The following is an 8,263-nucleotide window of genomic DNA, read 5'->3' on the forward strand; positions in this document are numbered from 1 at the left end:
CAGGTGAAAGTCAGATCATGGAACGGCCTGTGATGTCAGCCACTACATGTTGTACTAGAAGGAAATTAAATACATTTACATCTTCCAAAGTGGCAGAAATAAGAGCGGCAATCAAAGTTCTGAATATCATAAAACTGGCTGCAGCATTAACAATACAACTAAATGGTTTAATCCCATTTAAATCTGAGAAACACTTCATAGAAGGTGAAAGATAAGTTTTTATTTTATTTCACACTTAATAATGAATACATGAATAAAAAATTAAAAGTATTTATATGTAGACCAGACATTTATCAAATACTGAAAATGAAAGCAGTTTGCAATCCCACCAGCATAAAGACCTGGAAATAAGACAAAGGAGCATCTTGAGATCGGCTGAAGGCAAAGCCGATCTCAAATATGATGGACATGTCGTTACGGTTTATAAGTCGCTGCTCAATAATATCATTTGTTAAAAAAATTAATTTAAAAAGGAACCGGCAGCACAAATGGGATGGAAAACCTCACGTTTAAGCCTCTAACCTCAAAAGCGAAGAATAAACCGAATTCCAAATAAAACCGTGTTTAAAAAAGGAAAATAATGATATTGGCAAGATACACGGATTTTCAAAGTGGACACCGATAACGAAAAGTAGAAATGACACTGGACCGAGTTGGATAACCAACCGTAAAACGTCAAGACCAACAAGCACAACTCTACTTCTTGAATTTAAAAGGAATATAATAAAAGACTTGCAGCAGGTAATTTTTGAGAACAAAAAAACGTGAACATGTGATAAAAGTTGACATTTAGGTCGAGTCGCGTCTCTTGGCCATTAAGTGACAGCATAGCTGAAGACATGGCTCTAAATCCCAATAATTTACCATTTAAAAATCACTTTTACGCAAACAGATTTATTTAAATGCCTCTAAAAAATAAACCATGTCTGCTAAAAAAGAAGAAGAAAAAAGCAGCAAAATTCATATAGAGGAAATATAAAAGAGAAATTGGCAAGCAATGGTAACAAATTTATAGAATTTTTAAAAGCATACAATAAGGCGATTAAAAAAAAGAAAAGAAAGGCGAATGATAAAAAGCGTCTGTACACGAGTCGTTCCTTCCTTGAAGTCAAATCATCGTCTGGGAGCCGAACTCCCGACTTCACTGTCAGTCTAGAATCACTGAGGGGATCTGAACAGCCAACAACTATCAATGTGATAACAATGTCATAACAATGTCATCTGCTCGTCCAATTCGACCAAACAAAGCGACAGCACTGACCCCGCATGGCAAAACAAATGAGTCGAATCGACGGGACCGTAAACAAAACACGGACCCACGGTGCGAGTCGGAGGAAAGGAGCTTTTTGACGTGTGACCTGGGATCAACACCGTCACCGCAGCCTGGTCTGAGATTTGTATTTATTTTTTTTAAAGCGTTGCTAGCAGCAAATCTGAAAACGGTGTCGGATGTTTCTCGGTGCAACGCCCCGCTCAGTAATAGTGGCATATCTGCAGCCGGCTGCCCGGGTCGTTCTTCCCGGGGCTGAAGAACGGGTAGACGGGCTCGTCGAAGTAGCACGCGTCGAACACGTACAACCGCTTCATGGTGACGGCGTCGTAGAAACTGAGGCGCCCGTTGTCGTAGTCCAGGAACACGCCGACCCGCGGCGAGTTCCAGTAGTCGGCGACGGGGATGCGCCCGTAGTCGCCGTTGGCGTACAGCCGGTCCTGCAGGCACAGGCTCCAGTAGCCCGAGGAGGGCGTGAGGCTGACGAAGCCCTTCCGGTTGCTGCTCTCCGTGGTGACCCCGAGGTACCACACGCCTTTGTCCTTCACGTCCACCTCCCAGTAGTGCTGGCCGCTGGCGTACTGGGCCGTGGCCAGGATGCCGCAGAAGCGGGTGAAGCGGGCCGGCAGGTCCGGCTCCTGGTGCCGGACGTAGCCCTCCTCCACTTTGGTGTCAAAGTCCGAGATGCACAGGTACGGGTGGCACGTGTCCGGGTCCAGCGTGAGGTTCTGAGGCACTGCGCGGGAAGAGGGGGAGACGGGCAGTCAGCCGTGGCGTTACATTCGGACACACACAAAAACTACACATCCCCCCCCCACAAATAACTAGAACGGGCACTCGGTAGAGCGCATACCTTCGCATATCACAAGATTGGGCATTGAATTATGAACATGTTGGCATTAGTTGCATGCCAATTGGATAACAATTGAGCGTGCTATGGTAAAAAGAAGATTTTGACCTTTTCATGACCTTGACCTTTGACCCGATCGATCGCAAAATCGAATCAAATGGTCCCCGGATAATAACCAATTCGGTTTAATATTTTTTTAGTTATGCGAGGAACACGCATACAAATAAATAAATGGCGATCAAAACATAACCTTCCGCATTTTCAATGCAACGGTAATAAACGGCGTCGCTTTTCTTTCCATCTCCCGGTGACTGGATGGCGAGGTTTACAGGATGCAATTAATTTAACTGGTGATTTTCCTCTGCGAGAGAACAACTTGGTTACTGGACTAATGTGCCATTTTATTTAATGCCTCCAACCTGCTACGGACTGCACCAGTATAGCCAACGGGGCTAACCACTGCACCCAAATCAAATAACAAAAAGATAAAATACATGTAATAACGTGTGTGTATCCCACCAAGTCTTTGAAACGGCACTGAACACCGAAACGTGGTTTGGAGATGTTAACTCACTGGTGTGCAACACGTGCATCATCTTCTTCCACATGATGAGCTGGAAGGGGGCCGAGAAGTCGGTGAATTCAGCCGGACAGTTCACCGCGTCCAGAGCGGGAAACGGTTTGCAGTGGAGGACTCTGAAAGAAAAGGACAAAATATTATGCCAACGGTAATTACAGATATTTTTAAAGTCACATCAAATAAACAGTAAACTACTTACTTCTCGTATGTCTCGGCAAGACTCTGTTGGAACAACAACAGAAAAGGCATATTTGGATTGGTATTTAACACACTTCATATCAATATCACGCTGTCTTTGTTTCCACGTGGAATTCATAAACGTTTAATGAGATGTTTTGAAACGTAGGCTCCCCATAACACTGACAACTAGAACGGGCACTCGGTAGAGCGCATACCTTCGCATATCACAAGATTGGGCATTGAATTATGAACATTTTGGCATTAGTTGCATGCCAATTGGATAGAAATGTACTATAGTAAAAAGAAGACGTTGACCTTTGACCCGATCGATCCCAACATCTAATCAAATGGTCCCGGATAACAACCAATCATCCCACCAAATGTCATGCGATTCAAGAAGATGTTGACCTTTTCATGACCTTGACCTTTGACCCGATCGATCCCAAAATCTAATCAAACGGTGCCCGGATAATAACCAATCATCCCACTAAATTTCATGCGATTCGGTTTAATACTTTTTGAGTTATGCGAAATTTCGAAACAAAACGTAACGATTCTCCATTTCAGACAGAAAGCCATCTCCCCTGTGAAGCTCGAGCGGAGTGGCACCGCCTCTCCGACAGCCAAGCGGCACACCGACCTCAAAGTTGGTTTTCCCGTTGATGTGTCCGTGGATCTCCGCGATGGCTTTGTCCACAGCCGCCAGCTCGGTCGCCACGACCTTCAGGTTGTCGTCGATTACGGCCACGGCGGACACGTCCTCAGAATCCAGGCTCTCGAGCAGGGAGTCTCTCTCGTCGAGCAAGAATTGGACCAAGGCGCCGACGTCGGCCTCGATCTTGTCCTTCAGCCGCTGTTTCTTCAACTGGAAGACAGGGGCGGAGGATGAGGACGACGGAGCCGATGGCGGGACGTTTCAATGTAACCCGCGTCAGTTGGAACATTTCAGTGCAGCTTGTATCCAATGTGTTCACATCCTGTACTTCAGGACGACCAATTAAGCCGATGTGTAATTAATTGAAACCAATAATAACACGTAAGTGCGAAGTTTAAGACAATTTAAACCAAAAATGCATGTGTAATGTCAACAGGAAAGAACCTAAATATGCAACAAGAGGTCCACATACCCTGGCTTCGGTCCTGGTTCGCTCATCAGCCGTTCTGACTTTGACACATTGAGACTTCTGCCAGTTGAGCTCCATCAGCCTCAGTTTCAACTCCATCTGGAACAAACGCAGACAGGAAGAGAGACATGAGGACTCGTGACAAGACAAAACCCTCAAAAAGCATTACAGGGTGATCTTAGATGCAGCTAATAAGACGCATGGCAAGAGCCAAAATCTGGTGTTGGAACTACGAGAACGCTTGGACGTACCTTCATGTCATTCACAACTTCTGGCACAGGCGCCACCTCGTGGTGCCTGAAACGAGAAAAAGCATTAACAACTTCATTTTACGTGTGACACACACACACACACACACGTTACCAACTTGGCTTCTTCCCAGAAGTCTGCTACTTTTTTAGTATTACTAGTCACATTTATAGTTTATTGATACCATTTTTAATGTTATCATTATATTATAATATTTCTGCTATAATTAGTGCCATATGGATTGACCATGTGGAAATGTGATCATGTTGGTTATTCTGTGCACACAGCATCCATTTCTCTTCTTTGTGATATTGGTATACACAAATGCAAATTGTACTGTTATGGTGTGTTGTACTTTTTTGTAAACGCAGTTCTGCTGCTAAACTTTGCTCAAGTAAACAACTATTACCATCACACCGATGTCTGCAACATTAAAGTGGTGATAAAGAGGCACATTTGTGCATCCACCACTGCGTGTTCTGCTGTTGCTGATCTCTAATGGGAATGGGTGAATGAGTGTTTAAAATGAGTTTATGAAGCAAAGAATATAAAATAGTTTTGTGCTTTGCTGGCCAACTCTTGCATCTCTTCATTGGAACAATCATGGCTTTTTGAGAGGACTGTGCCATTGCGATAATTAGATTGACTTCTCCCATTCTGTTTAAGTGTGCTCATTAGCATGAGTAAAGGCCCACAACGGGGAAAGAGGTCAGGGAGAACCAAGATTACTAAAAGATCAAATGAGTCTCGTTTGGGATTACAAATAAACGACTAGTTACTGTGATTAATCTTACAAAAAAAGGGAACACCTTTTTCAAAGCATAATAAATTAAGGAACATCAATAATTGGCCTTAAAAAGCATCAAACACGACCAACCTGTGAGCTCGAGACTCCCTGCAGACCACGCAGATGGGCCTCTTATCGGTCCGGCAGTACAGCTTCAGCTCCTCGCCATGCTGCTCGCACTTCCCGTCCACTTTCACCGGCTTGGAGGGCGTGGGACAAGAGCCCAGGCAGTCCAGGTGGTCGAGCTTGTCCACCAGGTTCTGCACCAGGTAGTTCTTCGTGAAGCTCCTCTTGTTAAACACCTGAGAACAAAAGAAAGAGAAGCGCGCGGGTATCGGCTTGTAAGATGGCGCTTTTTTACTTCCGTCCACATGTGTATTTTGCGTGTATTCTCCAACACACAGACGGAGGTTATTACTCGTCTCCGACTTGCTGATAATTCTGCGTGAATAACGTCAGCCATTACAGCAGCTGCTACAAATAACGCTCGTTTCTGCGAATATCATTTTTAGTTAAAGACGAACTGAAATTCCGTTTTACACGCGTGGAAATGATACGTTTACAGCACATATAATGCGTGGGGGAAAACACAAATTCACGATAGGAAAATACAAACGCGTGCGATAACTAACCGTTCGGCATTGAGGGCACTGGTAGCCGTATTCTCCGCCATTTTCATCCCAGTGCATGCAGATGCAAAAGCGACAGAAATTATGGCCACATTTCAGGATAACGGGGTCTTTGAAGAAGTCCAAACAAATCGCACACGAGAGCTCTCTCCTGAGGTCTTCTCCAGCGGCGGTAGCCATGTTTACGAGCCAACAGCAACACACCACTGCCAGTGAAAAGCAGGAAGTAAAGGAAGCGGAGGGAGGGAAGCGGGCACTTTTTGTGCTGCGTCATTTCCGATTTAACCAATCAACTGCTTTATCTCTCTCTCTCTCTGTAAGGCATGAGATAAACAGACATAATAATTCATTCATTAAAGATAGAAAGAAAAAATGACGATAGAAAGACGAAATCATGATATAGAAAGTCATAACTATGAGATAGAAAGTCATAACTATGAGAAAGAAAGTCGAAATTATGAGATAGAAAATCGTAACTATGAGATAGAAAGTCGAAATTATGAGATAGAAAGTCATAACTATGAGATAGAAAGTCATAACTATGAGATAGAAAGTCGAAATTATGAGATAGAAATTCGTAATTCTGAGATAGAAAATCGTAACTATGAGAAAGAAAGTCGAAATTCTGAGATAGAAAATCGTAACTATGAGATAGAAAGTTCTAGAGAACTGCCAAAATACAGACAGCATATTACTGGACCACTGCTACACTGTGCTAAAGGTGAGGACTGAGGAGGTGGACCGATGAGGCCACGCTGGAGCTACAGTCCTGCTTGGCCGACACTGATTGGAGTGTTTTTGAGGCTGCTGCTATAGACCTGGATGAGCTCACTGATACTGTGACGTCATACATTAGTTTTTATGAGGACATGTAATGTGCCGACTAAAACCTTCTGTACATAGGACAATAAACCCCGGTTCACTGCAGCTCCGTCGGGCCTTCAGAAGTAGGGGGCAGGACTCTTTACCACCAGGCCAGGAATGCTCTGACGGGGGAGGTCAAGGTAGATAAGAAGAGCCACAGTGACAAACTGGAGAAACTGTTTTTTCAGCCAACGACCCCTCATCAGTTTGGAGAGGCCTGGATGTATTCACGAATTACAGGAGATCACTCACAGACACACCCACACCCCCTGCACTGAGGACAACCACCGACGGGCTGACGACCTGAATATCTTCTACTGCAGGATTGATAAACCCACTTCCAACTTCCAACCCCCCTTCTCACCTCTCCCAAACAACGGGTAGTCAGGTATGCAGAGAGAACTATTGGTTCCAGCCTGCCCTCCATCTTGGATTCTTCACACCCTGGACACAAGCTGCTCCAACTCCTCCCCTCTGGAAGGCGCTACAGAGCCCTGCACGCCAAAACCAGCAGACACAGGAACAGCTTCTTTACCTCCATCTGCACTATCACCACTTCCTTTCTGCACTAACACCCTCAATTCATTGTCACGAGTATTGTTGTTTTTATATTGTACATACATGTTGCTACTCTGTTGTCTTCGATGTCTTTTTTTATATTCATCCTGCTATTTGTAAATTACATGTAGGTACGATGAGAAGTGTAACCGGAGTCAAATTCCATGAATGTGCACATATACACTACCGTTCATAAGTTTTGGGTCACTTAGAAATGTCTTTATTTTTCAAAGAAAAGCACTGTTTTTTCAATAAAGATAACATGAATCAAAAATACACACTATACATTGTTAATGTGGTAAATGACTATTCTAGGTGGAAACGTCTGGTTTCTAATGAAATATCTCCAGAGGTGTATAGAGGCCCATTTCCATCAACTATCACTCCAGTGTTCTAATGGTACATTGTGTTTGCTAATCGCCGTAGAAGACTAATATCTGATTAGAAAACCCGTGCAATTATGTTAGCACAGCTGAAAACAGTTATGCTGGTGATATAAGCTATACAACTGGCCTTCCTTTGAGCTTGAAGTTTGAAGAACAAAATTAATACTTCAAATAGTAATCATTATTTCTAACCTTGTCAGTGTCTTGACTATATTTTCTATTAAATTTTCAATTCATTTGATAAATAAAAGTGAGTTTTCATGGAAGACACAAAATTGTCTGGATGACCCCAAACTTTTGAACGGTAGTGTACATGCCCAACTAGAATGGGCACTCGGTAGAGCGCATACCTTCGCATATCACAAGATTGGGCATTGAATTATGAACATGTTGGCATTAGTTGCATGCCAATTGGATATAAATTGACCGCGCTATGGTAAAAAGAAGATTTTGACCTTTTCATGACATTGACCTTGACCTTTTACCCGCTTGATCCCAAAATCTAATCAAATGGTCCCCGGATAATAAACAATCATCCCACCAAATTTCATGCGATTCGGTTTAATACTTTTTGAGTTATGCGAGTAACTCGCATACAAATAAATAAATAAATACACGCCGATCAAAACATAACCTTCCGCATTTTCAATGCGAAGGTAATAAAGCTGGAGATAGAAAGTCTAAATGACGAGATATTTAACCCGACAGTCATTTGACATTGGAATGGATTGTGAGTATTGAAGACTGATTTCAACGTGGCTTTACAACAGATGGAATATTTGATAA

General features: G+C 43.3%; 1 protein-coding gene across 1 annotated transcript; it reads right to left on the reverse strand.

Moving 5' to 3' along the window:
* Window positions 1–200: 200 nt before the first annotated feature.
* trim47 (tripartite motif containing 47) lies at window positions 201–5,886 on the reverse strand. The gene is made up of 8 exons (XM_056442478.1): window positions 5,673–5,886; window positions 5,131–5,342; window positions 4,256–4,301; window positions 4,008–4,103; window positions 3,521–3,745; window positions 2,900–2,922; window positions 2,695–2,816; window positions 201–2,006 (listed from the first exon to the last, which is right to left on the reverse strand). The coding sequence occupies exons 1-8, from the start codon at window positions 5,847–5,849 to the stop codon at window positions 1,474–1,476; spliced, it is 1,434 nt and encodes a 477-aa protein (XP_056298453.1). The 5' UTR covers window positions 5,850–5,886; the 3' UTR covers window positions 201–1,473.
* Between the last annotated feature and the right edge of the window lie 2,377 nt (window positions 5,887–8,263).

The sequence above is a fragment of the Pseudoliparis swirei genome, chromosome 3, assembly GCF_029220125.1.
Source record: "Pseudoliparis swirei isolate HS2019 ecotype Mariana Trench chromosome 3, NWPU_hadal_v1, whole genome shotgun sequence".
Classification (NCBI taxonomy): domain Eukaryota; kingdom Metazoa; phylum Chordata; class Actinopteri; order Perciformes; family Liparidae; genus Pseudoliparis; species Pseudoliparis swirei.

What these genes read in the sequence shown, in the direction of transcription:
- trim47 (XM_056442478.1), bottom strand. Translation starts at nt 5,849, where the DNA reads ATGGCTACCGCCGCTGGAGAAGACCTCAGGAGAGAGCTCTCGTGTGCG. An exon ending in AAGTTGTGAATGACATGAAG is followed by an intron (nt 4,104 to 4,255) that starts GTACGTCCAAGC and finishes CGTTTGTTCCAG; the next exon opens with ATGGAGTTGAAACTGAGGCT. An exon ending in CTTGCCGAGACATACGAGAA is followed by an intron (nt 2,817 to 2,899) that starts GTAAGTAGTTTA and finishes CTTTTCTTTCAG; the next exon opens with AGTCCTCCACTGCAAACCGT.